General features: G+C 35.2%; 5 protein-coding genes across 7 annotated transcripts in view; 2 read left to right on the top strand and 3 right to left on the bottom strand.

The window, feature by feature from the left end:
- LOC120340871 (coiled-coil domain-containing protein 40-like) overlaps positions 1-25,589 on the bottom strand; it is a 223,012-nt gene that overhangs the window by 153,687 nt on the left and 43,736 nt on the right. The gene's annotated exons all lie outside the window — the stretch shown is intronic.
- LOC120341265 (sarcalumenin-like) lies at positions 1,042-6,085 on the top strand. Of its 2 annotated transcripts, XM_039409750.2 has the most exons (8): positions 1,047-1,246; positions 1,585-1,809; positions 2,364-2,468; positions 3,186-3,383; positions 3,457-3,631; positions 4,006-4,201; positions 4,732-4,881; positions 5,584-6,085. In XM_039409750.2, the coding sequence occupies exons 1-8, from the start codon at positions 1,174-1,176 to the stop codon at positions 5,863-5,865; spliced, it is 1,404 nt and encodes a 467-aa protein (XP_039265684.2). In that variant the 5' UTR covers positions 1,047-1,173; the 3' UTR covers positions 5,866-6,085. The 2 variants fall into 2 exon arrangements, with proteins under 2 accessions (XP_077976329.1, XP_039265684.2); XM_078120203.1 differs by lacking the exon at positions 2,364-2,468 and having other exon boundaries at positions 1,042-1,246.
- Positions 8,902-10,107, bottom strand: LOC120340689 (histone acetyltransferase type B catalytic subunit-like). The gene has a single exon (XM_039409027.2). It carries the CDS (start codon positions 10,105-10,107, stop codon positions 8,902-8,904), a length of 1,206 nt encoding a protein of 401 aa, XP_039264961.2.
- Positions 13,499-15,963, bottom strand: LOC120340976 (uncharacterized). The gene is made up of 3 exons (XM_039409381.2): positions 15,805-15,963; positions 13,934-14,064; positions 13,499-13,671 (listed from the first exon to the last, which is right to left on the bottom strand). The coding sequence occupies exons 1-3, from the start codon at positions 15,836-15,838 to the stop codon at positions 13,567-13,569; spliced, it is 270 nt and encodes an 89-aa protein (XP_039265315.1). The 5' UTR covers positions 15,839-15,963; the 3' UTR covers positions 13,499-13,566.
- LOC120340830 (PDZ domain-containing protein 11-like) lies at positions 22,206-24,837 on the top strand. Its single transcript, XM_039409206.2, has 4 exons — positions 22,206-22,504; positions 22,938-23,036; positions 23,607-23,667; positions 24,540-24,837. The coding sequence occupies exons 1-4, from the start codon at positions 22,292-22,294 to the stop codon at positions 24,581-24,583; spliced, it is 417 nt and encodes a 138-aa protein (XP_039265140.1). The 5' UTR covers positions 22,206-22,291; the 3' UTR covers positions 24,584-24,837.

Raw genomic sequence — 25,589 nt, 5'->3', positions numbered from 1 at the left:
CAATGAGTAGGTTGGTACTTTTTTTGGTATATTGAACAAAATTACGGCGCATGACTTTGTTAATATGCCGATAGTACTGATTACTAAATTATAGCGCCATTAAACCATGGCATGAGACGCCGCGGTTTGTTCGTGGCAGGAGCTGCCATAACTTTGTGACGTCACAATCGGGAAAGCCTAATCGAAACAAAAAGTGAAGAATCAGTGTCCTCAGCAGAGATTGTAAAGCATCATAATGCGATAAATGTGTCTTTCCAAATTTAAGCAGTTAATTTTTGCATTATCAAACTTTGAGCCATCCAACAGATTTCTTTCGCGGACCCTCGGAAAGTACTTCACGGACCCCAAAAGGTCCGCGGACCCTAGTTTGGGAACCACTGGACTAGACAATACAATCAATGGACTGTAATGAAATGTTTTGGTATTTATGTATACTTAATTATGGTTATTATTGTTAATTTATTATTTTATGTTTTTTTATTCATTGCGTAATCCACATTGTGGAATCATAAAAAAAAAAATAAAAAAAAATACGGGGAATACCCTAGTACCACTTGTTTCCTCCCGTGATTTGAAATACGAAAACTTTCTTCTACGTTGTGAACCAAGGTGGTTTACCCACAGTATTTTTGCGATTACGATCAAAGCGTTTTGTACTTTTAGGTGCATGAACACGGAATAGCCAGTCAGAAATATATCATTCAAAATTTTGAAGGTGTAGCAGTTAGGTGATTACCGTATATTGTGGTAGGTGAATAAATCGCGCCTCGGCATGCATTTCAATCTGTTAGTAGCACAGTGCGGCAGTACGGTACCCGTACAGTACCGTATGTCTGCACGTACCATAACTTATGCCAGTATGCGTAAATACAGAAATGATAAAGTGCAGTAGTGTGAATAAAGAGGAATGAAATGCAAAGAGCCAACAATTTTTATAATACTCCACTCTAGGAGAAATAAGTTGCAGAATATTTGTTGGTTTTGTCCTACTCCAGTACCGGTACTCACTGCCACTGACGCACCTTCTTCAGTTCTTACTCTTGTCAGTCTGTAGAACAGTAGAATGCTCAGAAACATAATACACTAATCAGTACGGTAATGTTATTCTATAGTATTTTGTTTTCTATTTGTATTGCTTTACCTCTGTACACACAGACATATCTTTAAATTTCTATGATTGATCTGCTGGAGAAGACCAAGGAAATGAGGTTACTCAGTTCGGCAGTCATTTTTGTAGCTATTCATGGTAAGTAGTTTCATCCTGTATTCAGCCTGAGTAATCATTTCCATATAACAGTATGATAATAAAGTATTATATTGAAAACTATTTTTCAATGAGTTCATATTCTATTAATGAAATTTTGGTTTATCATACACACGTCCTAAGATCATTGATTGATTGATCGTTATATAATTTATACTACATTTAATAATAGTCTTAAACTGACATCCCTGGTCTGTTTGCTTAGTTGGATGGAAAAATTGCAACACGTAAGACACTATTCTATATTAAGCAAATTGCCTTTTTTCAATATTGCTGAACAGCATTTTCTACTAATTTTCATTGTGGTCTTTAAATTTTAGTAATCTCAGGAAATGGAAACAGGAAATCAAAAAAAAGTTCAACGGCTGATGAATCGAACTTGCGACCAAGGGATTTAATTCATGAAACACTGAGATATGATCGTCCTAATTCTCCCATGCTGCAATCAGTTCTTGATGAATTAGTTCGTATTTATGAAAATACAATTAGTCCACTTGAACAAGTTTATCAATATAATGACTTGTCTGCGAAAGGAGAAATGACGGGTAAATAGAATTTTTTATTCGAGAATTAGTGAGTTTCAAACAAAAAAGAACTACATGTGTTCAATCATCTTTGTTTTATGTGTCCCGCCAAGTGTTAACTATTGTCTATATACATATTTATATATAGAGATTTTGGCGCTCCAGAAGTATGTGTACTTATATGGAGGTAACTAATTTTGTTCGCCTATTTTACTTCAAGTTGTGTAAAGAGACTGAAACCTATGGGCAAGGGGTATATTCACTTGGCTAATACAGACAGTCTACTAACTTGTAATAAAACTAAAATAAGGAAAATCTGAATAAAATTAAGGCCTCACCCTAACCTGGTACACTCACTACAGGGGTATCGAGATTTCAACTTTCTCAGAAAGATACTTCTTTTCGGACTCATAAACTTTTTATACTGAAAAAATTTAAAAGTTACAATAGATATTTGAGTAAAAGCAAGCCTCAAACAAGAAATGAGTTTTTTGACTTGCATAGATACATATACATGCGTAGATATATTTACAAATTTAAAATAAACAAAGCTTTGATTTTATTTCTTTTTCAAGTTGGTCAGATCAAGGCCAGACCGATGGTTTTGTTTCTTGGACCATGGAGCACTGGTAAAACAACTATGATTAATTATCTACTTGATAATGATGTTCTAAGAGTAGGTATGTCTGATACTACATAGTTTCATCAGTTCCTCGTATAATATTAAATGCTCATTCTTAGAAACCTTGAAAAATATCTTGTTACTTTCCATACTTTTTCAATGCTAAATTTTTTTTTGTGTTTTCGTTTGTTTAAAAAGTGTGCAATATTGCGACATTGCCCCCTGCATGTTTGTATTCAAGTCACTTGATTTAAACAATTTTTATGAAATATGAGCGAGAATATTTAAGTCTAAAGTGAAAAGTTTATATTATATTGATTATCCTATATTTTTATTTCTCAACATTCTTTATATACTATAAAAAATATTCTATTGCACATACATGGGCCAGCCACTTCATTTAACGGTGCTCCTGAAGTATGTGAACCAAAATGGCGGACACCGGAACGTAGTATGTGTACCAGATTAGGATTAGGCCATAATTTCATTCCAATTTTCGTTATTTTAGTTCTATTACGAGTTCGGGGACTAGCCAAGTGACTCCCATAGTATTTGTACCTGAAATTATGGTGCTCCAGAAGTATGTGCACCAGATGGCGCACAACCTGGTACACCTACTATGTTCAGGTTGTGCGTCACCTTGGTGCACATACTTCAGGAGCACCAAAATTATTGCCTAACTCTAACTTGGTACACGTATTACGTTCCCGTGTCCGCCATCTTGCTTCACATACTTCGGGAGTACGTCATTCAACATCATTTTATTTTTCCTTAGGTGCAGAACCGACGACTGCCGAATTCACAATTGTTAGTCATGGGGAAAAAGAGAAAAATACAGAGGGTGTTGTTGTAGTTTCAGAGAAAATGGAGTATTCAGCTTTAGAAAAATTTGGGCAACATTTCATGGAAAGGTTTTCAGGAGTTGAATTGCCACATCCTCTTTTGAAGAAAGTAACATTTGTTGATACACCAGGTTTGCAATACAATACATCATTAGTGATAACACATTTGTAAAAAAAAAAAATTTCTACATCTTGTTTTTAAAGGTATTATTGAGAATAGAAAACAACAAGAGAGAGGATATCCATTCAACAAGGTCATTCAATGGTTTATTGATAAAGCTGATTTGATATTCATTGTGTTTGATCCCACTAAGTTGGATGTTGGTTTAGAACTTGAAACATTATTCAAACAACTTAAAGGAAAGGAATCACAAATAAGGCGAGTGAGTTTAACTTGTATAGAAAATTCCACGATGTGGTGTGGCTCATTGCGCGAAGCGTTAGGAACACGCTCGCCACCCGTCTCCGATTGCTCTGCATGGGTTTGCAGTAGGGATGGGCAATATAGAATACCGAATCCCAAACTATCCGGTGCAAACCCTGCATATGATTATGACATACTTTGGTGCTCCAGAAGTATGCGCACGAAGATGTCACACAACCTGAATCCTATTTCAGGTGGTGCGCATACTTCTGGAAGTCCCATAATTCTTTATTCAGTTCATAAATAAATCTTTAATCGAATTTCATTTTTCAGCTGTATATCAGATGTTGTGTCCCTTTTACGAATCATTTCAAATTATTCATTTTTAGGTTGATTCTAAATAAAGCAGACAGTCTTTCGTCTCAAGAACTGATGAGGGTATATGGTGCTTTATTCTGGAGTCTGGCACCTTTGATTAATGTAACAGAGCCTCCTAGAATATATACAGGTTCTTTCTGGCCTTATAAATACAAACCTAGTACAAACACTGCACTTTTCAAACAAGAAGAAATGTCTCTACTGCAGGTCAGTTAAGGATCTCTTAATCGATATAGTGATACCGCTCTCTGCTAACCAATTTTAATTATCTATGACTTTCGTTCTGGTCTCAGTTTGATGATATTACCGGGGTTCTGCCGGACATACCTTGATTATTTTGTCTTGTTATTCATATAAGCTATGATCTGTATGTATGAGGATTTACAAAGAGTCCTAAATATGCCAAATTATGTTACAAAAATCAAGAGTTGTTTAAGAAAAAGACAGCATAAAACAAAAAAATCTCTTATGCTATAAAAATGTCAATCATTTAAGCTGGACCAATATGGCAAGCTACAGCCTATCATTTTTTAATCTGATTTTAGACAATGAAATAAGTACCTGCTTCATATTCTATATCCTCTAGACATGGTTTGTAGTCGTAGAAGTTGGTTGTGTTAACACTAACACACAATTGCATCATTCATATAGAAGTCATATTCGAGGAACTGTTCTCGGCAGAAATAGAACTCTGTTCTTTAAAATCCCAAATATGTATTTTATGACTTATTTTACAGGATTTGAATGATGTAATTGAAAATCGACTTGAAAACAAAGTTGCTTTTGTGAGACAACATGCTCAGAGAGTAAGAATTCATTCATTATTGGTTGATGAATATTTGACAGCTTACATTAAGAGGAATAGTTTTTTCAAAGACCCTGATGCAGTGAGTATACTGTTAATGTTTTATTTTTTTTGTTAAAATTTCCTGGCCTTCTTATCTTAAAAGTACAAGGAAGAAATCTATGAAAATGAGCTGTAAAGTTGTACTGAGTGATATATTTGGTTGGAAGTTCAAAAATATCATCTGCAACTAATTCTGGGCACAAGCTTCGAATCCAGAATCGTACCAAATGCTATAAATAATTAAAATAAACTTGTAATATAGGATTTACATATTTATCTTGGGGAGAGGTAAGCCGCAAAGACAGCTTAGTCGTATGGCGAACCACGGTTTCTCGTCCGATTACCAGTCCATGTTGGGTATGGGATTAATTTGACAGTCACTCACTCTACAGCGATGAGGAGTCCAGCAATCCTCTCTCACATAATTATCCACAGGATTTGAACCCTCGCAGGGTAATGAGAGGTGCGGTGGCGAGCACACTTCTGATGCTTACCACGATGTGCCACACCGCCGAGCCATATGTGTCACAATGATCTCCAACATATGGTTGGCATATGCTGTGTTATTGATGTAAAAAGCAAGTAAATTTTGCAATTTTTTGCACAGTAAAATATATGTTATAAACATTTTACTGAGCCGTAATTTGAATATTATGACATCACTAGTTTATTGAGAAATCTTCATCGTGTTGAATATTCTCCTCAAGTAATATTTCTGCATAGTCTTTTTTTTGTATTGCAGATAATAGAAGACTTGGTATCACATCCAGAACATCACAATATTTTTCAAAATGTCTGGTCAAGACACAGTGTCAGTCAGTTTGACATGCCTTCACCTTCCCTTTATTCTGAATTTTTTTCTTTGAATCCTTTAACAGATTTCAAACCTTTGCAGCAGTATTGTAGATATTTTAATGGATGTGAAATTGATAAACTTGAAAATTCTATTTTCAAAACTTTGCCGGAATTACTTGCTAGAATAACCAGTCAACAAAACTCTGGATATTCCAGATACGAGCTGTAGTATTTTTTTTTAACTACGATGCACTTGCCAAAATTTAAACTCTAACAGTGTTCAAATTGCAACGATAAATTTATGCATTGAGTGGTGACTTATTGGTATATATTTTTTTACTTCAGGCAATTTTTTTCATATTTTAAGTTCACAGTGCAGTTTTATGCCAGTGCTGCTTTGTTTTTTCCACTGTTACCGGTACTGCTAATAAATCTTCAAAAGTCGGCAATTTTGTATTGTCAGTGAGCGACAATGTAGATAGTTCAACCAAGAATTTGGAATTATGAATGTTGCTTGCTTTAATCCTTTGCCCCCTTGAATAAGTAGATGATGCGGAAGAGGCGCAGCCAGTGGGGATGCGGGCTGTAAAATTTTTTGAGGGCAAATTTATATTTTCTGCTCAAAAGCTGCGGCGTCATTTTAGGGCCAGCGCATCACGTTTTCGTGGTCAAAAGAATATTCTGTGCGATATTGCTATTAGGATATGTTATATTTTTAGTTGGCGCTGATATGGACGCTTATCACCGTAATACTTCATATATTTACCATAGGCATAGTTCATGTTGATTTTATTGACAAGCGATGGTACAATATTCAGAATCAAGTGAAAAATAAAATTATTCAAATGGCATGCATGGTCTTTTAATGAAGAATTGCCAACTGCAGCAACATCGAAAGAATTTATCTTAAAAGTACATCACAGAAGGATATTCATTCTTCGACGTTTGGAAACCCTCAATGGCGATTGTCGAATCCGCGATAAAGAGGTGCAATTGTTGAATGCAATCCAGTACGGTGTATTTTCCTTTCTCTCTAGATTAGAATCTAGACGGATAAATGAACCAAACTAAACGCCGTTTTGGGCGTTCAACGGAGAAAAGTGGTATATGATAATTTAGGGTCTTTCTTTTCAAAATCTCGACACAATCCAAGTCACGGCCGTCATTGAAAAACAAACTAGACTTCATTACCATTAATTTACAAGTAAGAGTTAAAGAGTGAGAATTTACCTACGACTGTCACCCACTTACAGAAACGATTGTTTTCTTTTTGCGCCTGTCATTTCAATTCCTAATTTTGCATAAAGCGCGTCAACATCATTTTGTGAATTTGAAAACTTCAAACCAGATATAAAATAAGGCAGGTAAATATTGTATTTATCGAAATTTTTCCGATACTTTGGGGAAAATATTGATTTTACCTTTTAGAAATAAATGACATTATTCTCGATTTATTTTAGTATCAGTATTTTAATTCAAAGCTGAGTTGAGTTGAATACTCGATGACCAATCTGCGGAGTTTTTAATTATTATTTAACACGAAAATAACACGGACAAGATATAATATTAAAAGCGCAAAAAAGTCAACTGTCAGCTTCATAATTATCCACTTCCCGGGGTCAGTGATGATAATATTGTTAAAATTGGGACCGTAATTTACAAAGTGTAATATATATGGAGGATTGAATCTTACGCTAAAAATCAAAATAAAATTAATTTGTGTTGTGATTTCACTCCTCACTAGCTTTTTTGATATCTTTGCCAATGTAAAATCATATTTTTGCATGAAATAAAATATAAAAACCAAACTTCGATGTCCGCCCTTGCGTGAGAAATAATACTTGATTAAAAAAAGTGCTTCAATATAGTTTTTAGTATTATTTGGGATGTCGGCCGCCAAAACGATCGCGGTGACAAAAAAAAAATCAGCGATTATAACAAAATTACCGAGTTTTCTAGTAAATTACATAAGGTATATTGACAATACTCAAATATTCGAATTAAAAAAAAAAGATTTTGCCCACCACTAATCACGGCGAATATGAATATCCTAATAAATGTCAATAAAACACTTTATCGACTCTACTTGATTAACATTAAATTACAAGTAATAGTTTCACATTTCAGGACATTTGATCGATGCAACATGCGAGATTGTTTTTGTGCATATGAATGATTATAACGCCACTGACATCCGCGAGTGTAATTGTACTTCTCTTTAAAAGTAATTTTCACGATTTTTATCGTTTATTTCTAAATGCGGTTACTCAAGAAATACTTTCTTACGAATCCGATTGATATTTCTCTACACACAAGAAATTTGTTTGAGAAGCACTGGCATATATCATTCGTTTATTTTCTATATTCATTTTGTTTCCGTTGTATTTCGTGCACATTTAACACGTTCGCGCAAGGCTTGGGTCATGGAGAAGTACTGGCGTTTTAACATTCGGGAGAGTGCAGTTACATTAGTTTTTCTCCGGCAAATAGCTAGCTAACTTATGAACAATGAAGAGCGAAGAACGCGACATGCTAACGCTGACTATGAAATAAAGGTCGACGATTAGTAGATGTTCAAACAATCAAGCAAACGACGCCTGACAAAGGGAGGCGAGCTACACGTAACTCAGGAATTTCGCTCGGGCGACGCTATTTTTAGTTCTTTAAACGCCTTGCGTCGTCATAAATGGCACTCTCGGTGCCCTATTTTAATTTCACTGTTAAACAGTCCTAGCTGCACCCTGATGGCCAATTCACAGTGATTGAATACATACCTGCCTCGAGAGTCGAACTTTTGTTGCCAACAACAAACAGACCCGAATGCCAACAGACCTACCTGCCTAGTAAGCCAACAACCTTTTTGATTTTAAATCCCCAACCTTGATTCATTGCTATTGCATATTGGGGCCAACTTTGCATTAGAAAAATAATTTTGGGTTCTGACTGATGCTATTTCACATTGAATAAAGAAGTCAGTGGAAGACACATAATAATATTTTTATACAGGAACAATAAGCAGGAATAAGACCAGAAAGTGTGTTTGAAACATGAATAGTAACAATCTAGGAACAAACACTGTAAACTGCTATACCCAATAACAATTATACCATCTCTAGGAATTTCATACATTAAATATTAAGTTAGGCAGTTGTGAGATTTCTGACATAATAAATTTGGAACCTTATATCGTACAATGGAAATTTACAAAAATAATTTCAACAATATCAATAGAAAGTTTTGTAACTGGGAGTTGAACAAATATTCATCACATAGCATTTTTATTCAACCTCTCAACTACTGGTAAATATTCTTCCAGCAATCGTGAAAACTCGCTCTCCAGAATGTTAAATCGTTCGTCATTAGATGGCATGATGCTACTGTCCAACTTTTTACCATACTGTTTTGCCGTGAATGGTTGATTGAGTCGTCTCTTGACTTCAAGCCTGTATGGTTGTAATGAATTTTCATTCAAAATATCAGTGTTTTTCAGCCTCAAAATTTCATATATTCTTCTAGTTTGTCTTGCATTAAGCTTCAACTTTTTATTACATTCTTCAAACATGCATTTTGAAAATCCGTTCGGCAGTTTTTCAGGTTGAAAGCAGTCAAAGTCTATGCAATTTCGGCAATCAATAAAATCTCGTATTCGTTGAAAATTCTCTGATGGATCTTCAACACATATATCTCTAATGTTCTCTCTCGTCAAGAATAATTTTTGAATAGCATCCAAGATTTCGGTCGCATGGCCCTGACGTTGATATGGTGGTAATATAAGAAATTGACTGATTCTAGGTCTGATATGTTCAGGATAAGCATAAAAGTTGTAAACTGTGCAATATCCTACAAATAAATAAGTAAATTCCCCACAGTTCCTGGATCGTTTTTCAAAAATGGTGTAATATTCCCATTTTTCATCATCTATGTCTATGTAACTTGCGGCATCAACAAACCAATAAAGAAATGTCTGCATTCTGCCATGATATTCTCGAAAACCTGGATCTTCAATACTAGGATGAAACATCTCAAAAACTTTCTCTGTTCCATCTTTGTATGTTCTGTTATACTGATATACCATTTCACCATGTGGATGGAAATCTGAATCTTTTTGCAGATGAGATGAATATTCATCTAAACTTTGGCAACATCCAGGAGGAAGAACTTCTTCCATTTTTTTGTTAATATTATCCACTTCAACGCCAAATTTTTCTGGGTCGATTTTTTCCGAATACTTCATACCAAGATATCCAAATAATTGAGTTGCTGAATAAAATAAATCTATTCTTAGATCTGCGTAACCAAAAATCTGTTCCTTTTCACCAAAGATTTGGTGCGACATGTCAGGATGAAATGTTTTCTTTTCGTTCTCGAAGTCACTCGTATCTTGAATCATTTTGAAACAGACGGCATCATTTGCAGAACATATATATTTATCAATATTATTCTTTAATGCATCAAGGCCTCCGGCAGCCATATTTATATTAGTCAAGTACAGAAATATGCAACAGATTATAACTCTATGTTCAAAAAAAAATAAATATAAAAGTAATATGAGTTACAATATAGCAAGAATATAAGAATTATAGATGCCTGGATATTATTCACTATGGTACCATGTGCATCATTTTTCCTTAAATATTGACCTGGAGGTATTTAATTTCCCTGTTTCCCGGAAGTGTGTTTTTACCAAAAACATCTTGTTTTCCCATTTTCTTACAATGCTCACCACTTTCAGACTTCAATGACCTACAGGGGTGGTGACTCCTCTACGACCCATGGGCCGGGGCCACGGCCCATCAAATTGGGCCACATGGGCCGTGGCCCATCAAGCTATGGGCCGCGGCCCCGTCAGGAAAAATTCAATTATCTTACCAAAATTTTCAATTTTTACAAAATTGTCAATATTCGAACCAAAAAATAAACTCCTGTAGTATGTGTACCAGGTTAGGGTTAGGGCAAAAATTTGTTCAGATTTTTTACATTATAGTTCTATTATGAGTTTGGGGACTGTTTGTGTTAGCCAAGTGAATAGTTTCTTTACACAACTTGATGGGCCGCGGCCCATAGCCTGATGGGCCGAGGCCCAATTTGATGGGCCGTGGCCCCGGCCCATGGGCCGAAGAGGAGTCACCGACTCACCACTTCCACTCTCAATGACTCTGTAGACCTATGTGAAATAATCTGATTAAAAAATGAGCATCTTTGATCTTCGTACAATCATGGCTGCATGGTGTAACGTTATACTGTTACCGGTACCGGTACCGTACGGTACCGCTAATCTGATAGTGAAACTTTTACTAAAAGCAGGTAAGTGGACCTGCTGACGAACCAGCATTTATGAGTTACCGTATCGCTCCAATTGTCAAGAAGTCTACAAATACCACCCACTGACATACTGAATTTATTCCTGGTTTATTGGCCTACATCAGTTTTAGAATCTAGAATAGAAAAAGTGTGTGCCAATCCGCCTCTAAATAATGAAAGAATGGTCAACTCGATGAGTCTCTGAGTCTGTGGCGCGAATCCAATCCTGAGTGACAGGTATGATTTTCGCTATAGCAAACACGATTAAATTTGAGAAACCGTACAAATAATTTTCGAGTTTCAGAAATGATCCATTTTTGAGCTACAACAAACTTTATACTTGGACCAAACTTTGTCAGATACGTAAAATTCAACATGCAAAAATAATGACTTCCTAATAGTCCTATATTGCATCGGGCTAGCGACGCAAAATGTTCCACTCCCAAATATTTTTATATAAAATTGCAACACTAATACATATGTTATCAGGCAAAATTGAATGTAATTGTTGTATAGTAGGTACATGAAACTTTCTAACATAAGTTTAAAGTCTCTATGCGATAAGTAGCACATCGGTTGTCAAGGTAGACTACTTCACAATCAGGCTATAGAATCTTAGATAGATGGTATGTTTCCCAGGTTTCCCCGACCACTTTTCTCCCAAAAATATTCCCTATTCTTGCTATTGCAAAATTTTGGATGTTCATTTTGAAAATTTTTTGGAGAGTTGACACTTGCACACTGATTTAAGTGCTTAATATAAGTTTATATCGACCTCATAATCAGCATAACAATAAAATGATTGGTAAAAAAAAAACTGATCATGAAATCAGGAGAGCAAACAAAACCTTAGATAAGGTTTAAAACGTACAGAATGTATATAAGATGGAAGGTTTTGCCAAGAAGAAGCGGTACGTGTTCACCCACCTAAACACGCACCCACACACACAACCATAAAAAAGTTATACAGTAAGAATAACATGATAAATAAAAAACGATAACTTAAAACGATAACTTCAGTCCAGTCTATCGCAGCTTTGCCGAGGCTAATCTTTGATTATTGCAACTAAACTATAGCTCATCGGAAGACATAATGACAAATAAAACACTTCATTCACTAATGAATTTCGAAAACACAATTGAAAACTGACAAATAACACGCGAAACCGAGGCAATTTTTATAACCATGCTTGAATATCTGTGTTAGCAAAGTAACGTCTGGGCGGATGCTAAAAATTGTTACGTCGTCGTTGACTTTTTGCTGATTGGTTATTGTTACGGAAATAAACAAGGTAATCGATGCTTGGGTCCATTTATTGGATAGATAGTTTATTTATAAAAATCCATAATAACAAACACAAACTAAAAATGGGGAACTCTGGAACGTCCTGTGGGTCTTGTGCAATTCATTTTCTCTAACTGTAGTTTTGTGTGGGGACGTCAATGACATTAATGTCATTGGGTGACGTCAACCAAAATCAAAAAGTCAAAGTCGGTGGTTTTTATGGAGACGGCAGTACTGGAAATGATATTACAGTAGGGACTCGGATCGATTCGTACTCCAATTCACGTTGCAACTCAATCATGAATCGTCATAGACCCGCCTGGAAGAGCTAGCACAGTCCACGCATCGATAACAGAAACTGGTAAGATGCCGTGGCTGTTCTGCAGTTCAGGATATCGTATGATTTTCGAAGAATTGATGGTTAAATAATTCGTTTTGACTTTCGTGTTATGAACTTCGTTTCCATAGATTTGATCATGACTCTCTTGTTAGTTACCTATAATAGTTCTGGATTTTTAAAGTTGACGAAGTCGATAAATTTTGTCGTTTTGCATGTTTCTTTGTACATGTACCGTAGTCTTATTTAGTAGACCTAAATTTAACAATTTTTATACGAATGAGAATCCCATAGACTAGGCTCGGCGGTGTGGCGCATCGTGCTAAGCGTATTGACAAGGCTCGGCGATGTGGCGCATCGTGCTAAGCGTTAGGAATACGCTCGCCAGCGCATCTCTGATTACCCTTCGTGGGTTCGCAGGTTCGTGGAATCCCATGCAGGATGATCATGTGCGAGAGAATTGCTGGACTCCTCGCCGCCGTAGGGTGGTTCACGTAACCACTGGCCGGTTACAGCTTCCTCCACCTTAAAGTCCATGCTTCCGAAAACAAATAACTGGCTAATTAATCCCATACCCGACCCGGACTGTAACCGGACGAGAGGCCGTGGTTCGCCATATGATTAAGCCGTCTTATCGGCTTTCCTCTTCCCCCCGGGATAAATATGTAAATCCTATCCTATCCTGCCTTCTATTGTTGGTTGGAATTGGCTTCGCCAGTTTGTCAACTACATTTGTCTTCGTTACAAAATATAATAATGGGTAGTTGGCTATTTCCAGTTTTTACCAACTAACTCTGTGTAAATAGTATTACAACCTACATTACATATAACATAAATATCCTGGCCACCTCACAACTACAAATGCTAACTGGTTTAAAAACAAAATCATGGTATTCCTCATAAAGCTTAGTGCGCTGCAGTATGACAAATTATCACAAATAGAATTCAGGACATATAATATTCAATTGAACAAAACTAAAATTGGAACAGAGCAAATTTATACGATTTTATCGGTTTTTCAGCTCATCGGGAGTGAGATCAATTTCAATTCTCCCCACGGGACTTAATCCTGGCCCAATGGTGTGTGGAATGAGGTATCCACTTTTCTGAACCTGTCAATAGATACAAAAAAAAAATTCATTATTTTGTTGTATCCTGATTCTATTGAAAATATATGTCAAATTGAAATATTTACTATTAAACACACTTTAAGGTGAATATGTTTCGATTTAAGCCATATTTAAATTGGAAACTTGCATTAACTGATAAGAATTTGAAATGGAAAGTTCAAATTGATTGGTTTCATAATTATATAGTACAGTATATAGTTTATAGTAGTCAAATTTTCAGGTGCAAAAAATTTAAATATCTTACCACCAGTACTGCTACTAGAAAAAATGAGAAACCAGAAGCAAGCATGGCATTTCCGCTTATTCCGAAAAGTTTGTTTTTCAAAACTGGATATTTATTGAAGCCTGAAGACATTCTTTTCTGCAGCAGTGGTGCTGAAGTAAAATTATCATAATGAATGCACAATATTTTTCTAAGGTGGTGACGAGCAGATTGGGTCAGTCAATCTTACAAAGGTTATTGAATGTGATCTACCCCTGGTAATATTGCCCTACCGACCACCCATTCATGAAATTATCAATGTCCTTTTTTCTGAATCATAACACTAGTTTACCAGTAAAAAAATATTTCTAACTTTTGACTGCTGGTGGTGGAAATGCAGCATTAATAAGTTCACAAGCTAGTGTTTCGTTATATAATATTGACCATGAGCAATGATTCAACTATGACAGTAATTAAGGATTACCAATTGGATGTCATCCAACAAATGGATATTTGTTTAAATGACTGTAAGCTTATCCACACTTTCTAAAATAATGTCAAACAATTGAAATTTATAATTACGAAGGTTAACCGGTTAATTTTGCATAGCACACAGTGGTGTGGTTAATTAAATGTCCTAGTTTCCAACTCCTAGGAAAGAGCGCTTCAGTGCGAGAAGGTAGGAACTGACAGTACACATTAGATTCTATCAACTCTGAACTAAATGTTTATTAGCACAAGTTGTCAGTGGACATCAGTTGATTCAAAACACAAAGTTGTTAAGAAAACTCATCAAGCCACTATTTTACAAAAAATTTAGAATAATTGTCCGAAGGAAACTGTAATAAAAGTACAGTATATTTAGCCATGGAATATTTGGGATGTAAGCAAAGCTTTTATTAACAAACTATTGCAAAACTATGAAATGTATTTGCAAGCCATCAACAAAAAAATTGACATTTTAAATCACACCTAGACTTTTACAGTTAATACAAAACATAATATTACAGTATTTTTCTTATATTTCGATATGCAAAGTTCAATGAGAAAATGGAGTTAAAGAAATTCCATTCAGTTCATTCCATAATTTTGTTGGGTATTTTGTCCAAACTCAGAAATACTATATACATACGACTATCTGTATTTTATTATGCTATTCAAGTATGGTCATGTTTATTTTCGATACAACATCCTTGCTGTTATACGCATACAAATCCACGAGCACCAATGCATTGGGGAAGGATTGGGAGTTGGTCTCACGTAACCTCTACTGATAGTTCGTCTATATCTTTGTTTTGATGTTATTGTTGCAAAATTCAGATATTGGTGACATATCTACACATTGCGGCGTTGGCAGTCAAAATGACTTCTCAAAATTGTAATACTGCCATAAACAGTGTGTTGCCAAAATAATAAGGCCTTCCAAAGTATACGGTCTAATATCCACAGACAAACATCTGAAATCGAGCAAGCTATTCCTCTTGTTTTCTCGTCGTAACCGTACTGACAAGAAAGAGATTGCTGGCATTAGTAAGTTCATTATATTCTAGTCGGTACAGAGGCCATTTCGGACGATTGTAGCTATACCCTTTCTGACTTTAGCAACCGCTACGATGGTGCAGTGACGTAATTTTTGATGACGTACTCAGGTGGGGGTTATCATTATGCCACACCCACTACAAGTTCATGAGACCCAATTATTCTAGCATTACCCGGTGCACAGACTACTGGAATTAGGAATTGTGAAATCCTAGACCGAAAATATCAATTTACGGTACCTACCGTACCGGTACCGGTACTACTTCCAATATATTAGATAGATAGTTTATTTTGAAAACTCCATAACAAACACAATAATATGGTATCAATGTGACATAGAGCAAAGTGTATAACAATAATATCAGTTAACTAACCTCGTGCAAGCCTGAGAACAGTTGACCTAATCATCGTGGAATGCTGAGAGACTTCTCACGTTCAAAATAAATCCGATGAGAACCAAACTTCGACCTAAAGAAATCACCTTGCCCCGGATATATTTATTTCATTCCCACGCGGATTTAATTTTTAATGAGTCAAATTGTAATTATTCGTTAATATGACATGTTATTAACCCAATGCTACCGAACTCAAATTTTGTTATTTTATATTGGCACTTTTCTTTTTCTTTTCAAATCGTCAACCAATATGCTTTGAAACTCCACTGATGGTTTTACCGCAACCATGATTATAGCTAAAATAGTTACCAAAAAATTCATGATTTAGTTTTTAAATTTCACCACTGCACTTGGAGATTTAATGACGTCACGACCTAATTATTAGGGCATCAAAGCTACAATATTGAAGAAATGCAATTATATCGATGAAAATAGGCGCGACAAGTCGTAAACAAGCCAACGCGCATCGTTACAACGACACGCTTTGACGATCGATTGCTTCATTATTGTTTAGAATTTGACCACTCAACCCACTATGTATGACCAAGTATGGTAGGGTAGAATGTTCACATTAAAAGGCCAAGGATAGAATGAATCAGTAAAAATACAAGCTATGCTAATACAAAGTCCTTTGAATGGAAGTATTTTCATGATAAGAACCTGTCACTACGTGTTTTACATGTTTTCATAGCAATGATTCATACTTCTTCAAATCGGTGCTATTTATAGAACTGGGATTTTCAACGAAGCTGGAAAACTAAATGCAATACATAGCCACCATCTATGCAATGAATACACGATGAACTAAACAGGAATATAAATTTATACACGGAATTCATGCAACGACAAAGAATTTTACGCTGGGGCCGCCCTACTTTGCTCGGACGTTGCTCGGAAACAAACCAAAGTGTAGGTTGTAGATAAATATTATGATTATTGGTCAGGCAAACTTGTAGCACTTTAGTGCGAAAGCACAGTAATGGTCAAAAGACTTTGCGCGTAGGGCAAAAATAATTTGACGAAGTCTGTTAAGAGATAGCGTTAGAATTACCATTTCCCAGAAAACTGGCGGACCAATCGGGACGAAATTTGGCATGAAGCGGGAGGTAGTTACCAAACAAACACAGAAAATTTTTGGATACGATCGGGCCAATGGAAGTGGGTTAAAATGGGATTTTAGTGGCCCGGAGCTGCTTATTGGTCAATCAAGCTGTCAGTCAGTAATGCTAGAGTGATTTGGGGGTTTAGAGGCCATTTAGCTTTGTTTCCGGAATCGGAAAGCGTTTGCCCGAGCATTGGGAATTATTCCAAGTATAATTGGGGGTGGGGGCATTGCTCCCACGCCCTCTGTGGTGAGAAAACTCGTGCAAAGCCACGCCCACTTAGGTTCTATTGTTTTTAGGAGATTGTGAGACATATGAATGGGGTTTTCGGCAAAGACTTGCCTAATTCTCAAAGAGTATAACTAATTTAAATTTTTTTTTTACCGAAAAATCGGTGCTTCCCCTCCCAATCGCCATCCAGTGGCGTAAAATGTTGCGCACCCAAAAATGGAGCTATTGAGAAATAAAATAGATAGGTATGGTTGGAAAAATTAGTTTAACATGTTTTTGAAGAAATTTTTTTTCTCCTATCCCCCAGTCACTTTTTAGTGATTTTGGCTTATTGCAGGCCTCTGAAGGGACTTATTAGGAAAGAAAAGGCATGGGCATTTTTAGAAAAATTATTTGAATCCATTTTAAAAGAATTTTTTTTCCCCCGCTACTCAGTCATGCTCCAGTGATTTTACGTTATATCTCGAGAATGGTGAAAGGCATAGATGCCATATTTGGGTCATACAAGGTAGTTGAGGTCTAGTTGATATTAATAAAATTTCGTCACGGTTGAGTGATCACGAACCTTAAAATTGGAAAAATTCGACTCCGGCGCAACGCTCCGAGTCCTCCAACAAATTTCAAACAAACATCTGCTTCTTAATTTACTAAAAATATTTCTATACATTTCCCCTCGCGGGTAGCGTAGCGACCTCCCCTGGATATTAGTAACGCGAACAAACATGTGTTATTACCCTTGAGGTGTATACACTTCAATGTTATTTACCATATTGGCTCGGCGGTGGGGCCTCGTGCTAAACGTTAGAAATACGCTCATCATTACCCTGCGTGGGTTTGCAGGTTCGAATCCCATGCGGGGATAGTTATGTGCGAGAGGATTCCTGGACTCCTTTTCGCCGTAGGGTGGTTCACGCCACCGCTGGTCGGTTACGACCTTCTCCACCATCAAGTCCATGCTTTCGAAAACTGGCTAACCATACCCGACACGGACTGGTAACCGGTCAAGAGGCCCGAAATGCTCTGACAAATTCAATGGCATATGACAATTGTTATATGTCATTGGACAAAACAAAATCTCAAAGTCGAAATACTATTGTGATAACCGACTCCCGGAAATTCGAAAAAAAACGGACTCATGCTACATCCCACTGAAAAAAGACCACTGTGAATCCAGCAGAATTTCAGCAGAAAAATATTCTGCAGTTTTCAACCGATTCCCACGCGGAATATAACTAATTTTAATAATATTAATTACGAATAAACGGATCCTACTCAGAATTAAATGTTCCGAGAAAAACACACCGGAGAAAAAGATACGTTTAAGCACATTAAGCTGGTACTGGTAATTATAAAATACATAAATAAAATTCACATGACGGAGAATCACATAAAAAAAGAATATGTCAGCACGAAAAACCAAACAAAATCTAATATCACATAATGGAACGCCAAAAATATCGGTAGGTTTTTTTGCAATGTTACTAATGCTAACTGTAATGTATGAGCCCAAATTCGAATATAATCCACGAAATGCCGACAAATTATAAGAGTAATTCTGAATGATATAGATAGTCACAAGTATTATATATGATATGGGGTAAGGAACAAAGCGAGTCTTCATGAAGTATAGGATATCGGAACAAATATCGGCCGTCAAAAATTGATGAAAATCAGATTTTGTCATATTTGATGCGTCATCGATTACTCGACTACAAATTCGAATATGTTATTTTACTTTCCGACAATTTTTGACAACGATTTCGTTTATATGTATAATTCAAGTGTCCAACAACAAAGTATGATCACCAGCAGAATGAAAATTGAAAAAAATATGAGCCTTCAAAAATTATTGAAAATCGTATTTAGTCGTATTTTGTGCGACTTCGGTTGTTCGACGCCAAATTCGAATATGTTATTTTATTTTCCGACAACTTTTGACAACGATTTCGTTTTTAAGTATAACTGAAGTGTTTAACAACAAAGTATGATCACCAGCAGAATGAAAATTAAAAAAAATATGGGCCTTCAAAAAATGATTAAAATCGCATTTTGTCGTATTTTGTGCGACTTCGATTGTTCGACGCCAAATTCGAATATGTTATTTTATTTTCCGACAACTTTTGACAATGATTTCGTTTTTAAGTATAACTGAAGTGTCCAACAACAAAGTATGATCACCAGCAGGATGAAAATTGAAAAAAATATGAGCCTTCAAAAATTATTGAAAATCGTATTTAGTCGTATTTAGTCTTTGTAATGTTACTTCATTAAGTACTTGTATTGGTGTTTCAAATGTTACGAAACGGCCCACTTAAACTTGATATTCCTTTGACATTGGCGCACATTATGCTCATTTAAACATTGAGGTAGTATCATTGCTACTCAAAATAAATGAATGAAAACACTGTAACTCAAATATAACACTCAGTTTTGACGCGATGTATGTGTTCTTGTGTGGTCGTCAAAAAACCGCAATTGATTCTTTGATTCGGCGGCCCGCGAGTGTCATGTCCACTCCCCGTGTTACCAGATATTCGAATAGTAAACTGCTATTCTAATATTCGACTTGATATTCGAATTATTTGCCAGCCCTGCCCAATAACCAGAAAGCAATTATTTACGTGATTAATTTTATGTTAATTAACTTGCCTTTTACGTATTATGTAAATTATCTACACCGAAATTAGGACTTTGCTGGTATTAATGTTTGGTACAAACGTTTGCGGCCCGCAACGAATTTCGTCAAGTGAAAGTGGCCCGTGAGACGAAACAGGTTGGGCAGGCCTGATGTAAGCTATAGCTATTATTATGATTGGTACGACGAATTACTCGGTTCTTTCATATTATCAGTTACAATGCATAAAACAACTATATCAATGCAATTTCATTTATTCAGCACATCTAACCCATCTCCCAGTAAGTTTAGCGCATTATGAAGGTTCGAAATAACAATGTACAACTCCATGTATTTAAATTAATTTTCGAACCATATTCGAGCCTCGATTTCAAGCAGATTTTGAAGGCATACTATGTCAAGATTTGTTCTGCTGCTGGTGTTCAGCATTTTTCATCTATTATGAATGAAAACCCCGTGATAATTTGTCGTTACTTTGCGGATTATATTTGAAATTGAAGCCGAATCATCTATTTCAAACCAAATATGACAAAATCTGAAATCATTGTCAAAAGTTGTCGGAAAATAAAATAACATATTCGGATTTGGCGTCGAATAATCGATATCGCACAAAATACGACAAAATACGGTTTTCATCAGTCTCTGAAGGCCCATATTTTTTTCAATTTTATTCTGCTGGTGATCATACTTTGTTGTTAGACACTTCAGTTATACCTAAAAACGAAATCATTGTCAAAAGTTGTCGGAAAATAAAATAACATATTCGAATTTGGCGTCGAACAATCGAAGTCGCACAAATTACGACAAAATACGATTTTCATCAATTTTTGAAGGCCCATATTTTTTTCAATTTTTATTCTGCTGGTGATCATACTTTGTTTTGTTGGACACTTCAATTATACTTAAAAACGAAATCATTGTCAAAAGTTGTCGGAAAATAAAACAACATATTCAAATTTGGCGTCGAACAATCGAAGTCGCACAAAATACGATTTTTATCTATTTTTGAAGGCCCATATTTTTTCAATTTTCATTCTGCTGGTGATCATACTTTGTTGTTGGACACTTCAGTTATACTTAAAACGAAATCATTGTCAAAAGTTGTCGGAAAATAAAATAACATATTCGAATTTGGTTTCGAATAATCGATTTCGCACCAAATATGACAAATTCCGATTTTCATTAATTTTTGCAGGGCCGTATTTTTTTATTTAGCATTCTGCTGGTGATCATACTTTCTTGTTGAACATTTCAATTATACTTAAAAACGAAATCTTTGTCAAAAGTTGTCGGAAAATAAAATAACATATTCGAATTTGGCATCGAATAAACGATTTTTCTCCAAATATGACAAAATCTAATTTTCTACAATTTTTGAAATCTCATATTTTTTTAATTGTCATTCTGCTGGTGATCATACTTTGTTTTTCGACACTTGAATTATACATAAAAAAACGAAATCGTTGTCAAAAGTTGTCGGAAAGTAAAATAACATATTCGAATATGTAGTCGAATAATCGATATTGCCCAAAATACGATTTTCATCAATATTTGAAATCCTATTTTTTTTTTTTATTCTGCTGGTGATCATACTTTGCTGTTGGAGACTTAAATTATACATGTAAATGAAATCATTGTCAAAAGTTGTCGGAAAATAAAATAACATATTCTAAATTGCCGTCGAATAGTCGATATCGCTCTAAATATGACAAAATCTTATTTTCGTCAATATTTGAAGGCCCATATTTTTTCAATTTCATTCTGCTGGTGGTCATACTTTGTTATTGGACACTTGAGGTATTTATGTAAATAAAATCATTGTCTTAAGTTGTCGGAAAATAAAATAACATATTCGAATATGGCGTCGAACAATCGATGACGCATCAAATATGACAAAATCTGATTTTCATCAATTTTTGACGGCCGATATTTGTTTCGATATCCTATACTTCACGAAGACTCGCTTTGTTCCTTACCCCATATCATATATAATACTTGTGACTATCTATATCATTCAGAATTACTCTTATAAGTTGTCGGCATTTTGCGGATTATATTCGAATTTGGGCTCATACATTACAGTTAGCATTAGTAACATTGCAAAAAAACCTACCGATATTTTTGGTGTTCCCTTATGTGATATTAGATTTTGTTTTGTTTTCCGTGCTAACATATTCTTTTTTTATGTGATTCTCCGTCATGTGAATTTTATTTATGTATTTTATAATTACCAGTACCAGCTTAATGTGCTTAAACGTATCTTTTTCTCCGGTGTGTTTTTTTCGGAACATTTAATTCTGAGTAGGATCCGTTTATTCGTAATTAATATTATCAAAAGTTGTTATATTCCGCGTGGGAATCGGTTGAAAACTTCAGAATATTTTTCTGCTGAAATTCTGCTGGATTCACAGTGGTTGAAAAAGCCCCGCACACATCTGCACAACGACCGACAATTTCCCACTTAATGATTCTGCTCTCCCGTGCTGGCGTGTGATAGATGGCGAAGACTCGACCATCAGAACCCCCTCCATACGAAGCTCCTCCACCTTGGATCCCAGCAGCTCAGCGATGGAAAAATCCTATTTACAACAGTAACTTGAGCATGTACTTACCAAGAGTGGTAGAACTTAAGAAGCAAGTTCAAGGCCAGCCGCTTGGTTTTAATATTAGAGGCGGGAGGGCGAATGAAGGCGGTGTTTTCATTTCTAAGGTAAGTTTACAGCAATTCAAAATAATCGCAAACGAACGAACGACAGTACATATGCTATTATATGTGTGAAGGAACATTTACCGGTATGTGCTCTGCCTATAGGCTACTTCTGTACTACTTTGTTTGCCTTGGCTCCTGCACTGTCAGACTGTGGTATAGCCATCTCATTTCTATATTCACAGATTTATCTACTATGATAATTTAGTAATACTATAACAGTCTATTAATTATTATGATGGTTTTGATGTAATAGGACATTAATAAGCTTTCTGAGACAGATTTTGTTTCAGCCATTTGCAGCATTGTGTTATCTGTCTTGTTTTCTAGGAGTGCAAAACCTCAGTAAGCACCTTTGACAGATAGTCAGGCATGTCAAGTTAATTATGTACGTTGCAAAACTTTATTTCTTTGCCTAATGCCTATTATTCATCAGGTTTTGGCAGAATCTGAAGCGGAGAAACTAGGATTGAAGCCAGGAGATGAGATTTTATCTGTCAATAATGCAGATTTTACTGATATCCCGCATAATGAAGTATGATTTATTGAATACAGTGATGGGATTTTGATGTTATTTTAATTGGGCATTAAAGAACCTGACATTTTTTTACTTTTAAAAACACTGAGAAATTGCTGAAAAATAAATTAAGAATTTTGATATGCATTTTACCTGAAATTTATTTCGAAAAAAGATCATCAGAAAATAGTTATGTCACCACATTTCCAATAAAGATAGTAAAAGTACGGTACTCTCTTTTCCTTACACACATTTTGATCTAAATGTCTGTCCATAGTGAAGGTGTTGGTACTCACTGATGATAGCAAAAAAGATAAATATTTGAACAAATTGAAGTTTCTAAAATAAGGTCCTTGACCAACAAGGTCAATAAAGACTTTTTGTGAAACAAAATTTTACTCTGAATTTACCTCATTTTAATTGAATTCATTTGGTATGAGGTTGTGATTCCCTGAGATCTAGCTAACTCTCCCCTCTGAGATTTTCCATTATTTTTGCTCATTTGATTTAAATAACCTGCAGACTGAGTGATCCTTCAAAAATTTGGACCTGATTGTTTTTACACATACAGTATTTTATATTTTACAGGCTGTGGAAATTTTAAAAAGATCTATGGAGTTGAAGTTGAAAGTTCAGTATTTTCCATATGGTAAGTGGAAAAGATTGTTTATTTGGTAACCATAAATACGAGTAGTTCGTTTCATACTAAAAGTTCTACAATAATATATATATATACTCTGTTTTGTTGCATCTCAAATATACTTCTGATATTATTAAGTCGTATCAAATAATATCATCCAATGAGAGTCTATGTTTTCTCATGGTTTTCTATTTCTGTTCTGTTTCTAAATTATTTTATTGCAATTTTGATCAGAAATACAACCTCAAATAAAACTTTCTTATTGATTTTTGGCAGTTCTCATGAAACAGTTTAAGTAATTTTGAAAATAGATTGACTATACACTGATTTATTTATTTTTTCGAAATACCCAATTGAGCGATCACTTGATTGGCTGGTCTAAATATTATACACCCAGTGACTGTTGGAAGGTCATGAAAGATACATTGTTATAGCTTATCGTTTATTTTATAGATTTCATTCATTATCTTATTTAATAGGTTGAAACACAAAATATGTATGATTTTTTATCTCGTTCAATACAAGGCTATACCTTCAAGCCTAGAAAAGTTGATGGCAATGAACTATTTGATAAAATGAAAGTTTTCTTTGAATGTTGATTTTTGTGCTTGTATTTTTCATCCTAATTATCTTGTGGCTAAAGCCACATACATTCCAATTTGAAACAATGAAAATTCATCACTCTCTCTTCATATTGATAATTAACTTCATTTTGTAAAACTTTGATCACAAGTTTTTACGCTCACATTTTGCCATGGACCATGATTGCGCTAAATGGGTGATTGGGAAATAGAAACTTTTATATTTATATCTCTTACTCATGCTTTATTGTCAAACATGAATGACTTAATATTTTCATCGTTTCAAAAATTTTTTCTCAGGTTATGATGCTCAGATGAAAATATCTGGAATATTACCAATGTAAATTTGGGAGGTATTATAAAAAATCACTGTTGTTGCTACACTACTTCAAATTTTATTTATGCCAAGTCTTCATATAAGAGAGTTTCGTACTGTTTATTGTTTGATATTTGCTGCACTGATTGTGGTTCATCTGTGAATTATTTTTATATGAATTTAATGGTTCTTCAATAAAATATTTTACACATTTATTTTACACTGTTATTCAAACTATTCCTTGTTTCTTTGATCATAATAAAATATGGGACTTTGCTGCTGGAGTCTCCAAAAAATCTTCAACAACATAGAGTTGGAGGGATAGATGATATTAGAAAACCACTTGAATTGTGGTATCAAACATTCGGTGGTGAACTTCTTGTAGTTGGAATGTCAACCATTATAACATTGCTATTATATAATTGAAGTAATTCTAGTAATTGGCTATGAAAGTTTGAGAACTGCATCTTTACTGAGGTGTTACCAGGGAAAATTAGCATAATAATGACCTTCCTACAGCGTACACCAAAAATATTATTCAAAATTCAATAACATCCGATAACTAGGCAATAAGAATTGCGAGGATTCCTGACCAATTGAACAAACTCTTCTAGACGATCGACATCACTGTAAATCAAAATAGACAACATGTTCCCCTCTGTTCAAACAAATGCGTGGCTATGGATGTGGAAATAAATCTCTCTCTCCTCAAGCATCGTTCCTTATTTATTCGACACGAGCTTGACCTATGGATCGTTTTGTTATTTTGCTGTTGATCATTATGTTAGTATAATACGAATTATATGTAGCGGTTCTTTCACCTCTCTCGTGACACTCGCTTGCTCCGCGAAGGTCTGGATCTTTTTGATGGTACCGGTACGGTAAGAGATAATTTGGTCTTCGTGTCGATATATTTGAGCATCGCTCTTGTTTCGATAAAAATGACCAATCGACAATAGATTAACAATTGACTTGTGTGTTATTTGTAAGTTTTGAGTTGGATTTCCAAAAATGGGCTGTTGTCTGAGGAGCTT

The sequence above is a fragment of the Styela clava genome, chromosome 14 (genome assembly GCF_964204865.1).
Source record: "Styela clava chromosome 14, kaStyClav1.hap1.2, whole genome shotgun sequence".
Classification (NCBI taxonomy): Eukaryota; Metazoa; Chordata; class Ascidiacea; order Stolidobranchia; family Styelidae; genus Styela; species Styela clava.
Note: the sequence above shows the minus strand (reverse complement) of the source record. Positions and strands in the feature narration are given on the sequence as shown.

Bases quoted from the DNA above. Each gene is read 5' to 3' on its own strand.
- LOC120341265 (XM_039409750.2), top strand. From the start codon at position 1,174: ATGATTGATCTGCTGGAGAAGACCAAGGAAATGAGGTTACTCAGTTCG. The intron at 3,632-4,005 runs GCGAGTGAGTTT...ATTCATTTTTAG, and splicing joins GGAAAGGAATCACAAATAAG to GTTGATTCTAAATAAAGCAG. The intron at 4,202-4,731 runs GTCAGTTAAGGA...CTTATTTTACAG, and splicing joins AAGAAATGTCTCTACTGCAG to GATTTGAATGATGTAATTGA.
- LOC120340689 (XM_039409027.2), bottom strand. From the start codon at position 10,107: ATGGCTGCCGGAGGCCTTGATGCATTAAAGAATAATATTGATAAATAT.
- LOC120340976 (XM_039409381.2), bottom strand. From the start codon at position 15,838: ATGATTAGGTCAACTGTTCTCAGGCTTGCACGAG. The intron at 14,065-15,804 runs GTTAGTTAACTG...ATTTTACTTCAG, and splicing joins TGTTCTCAGGCTTGCACGAG to CACCACTGCTGCAGAAAAGA. The intron at 13,672-13,933 runs GTAAGATATTTA...ATCTATTGACAG, and splicing joins TTCTAGTAGCAGTACTGGTG to GTTCAGAAAAGTGGATACCT.
- LOC120340830 (XM_039409206.2), top strand. From the start codon at position 22,292: ATGGCGAAGACTCGACCATCAGAACCCCCTCCATACGAAGCTCCTCCA. The intron at 23,037-23,606 runs GTATGATTTATT...TATATTTTACAG, and splicing joins CTGATATCCCGCATAATGAA to GCTGTGGAAATTTTAAAAAG. The intron at 23,668-24,539 runs GTAAGTGGAAAA...ATTTTTTCTCAG, and splicing joins AGTTCAGTATTTTCCATATG to GTTATGATGCTCAGATGAAA.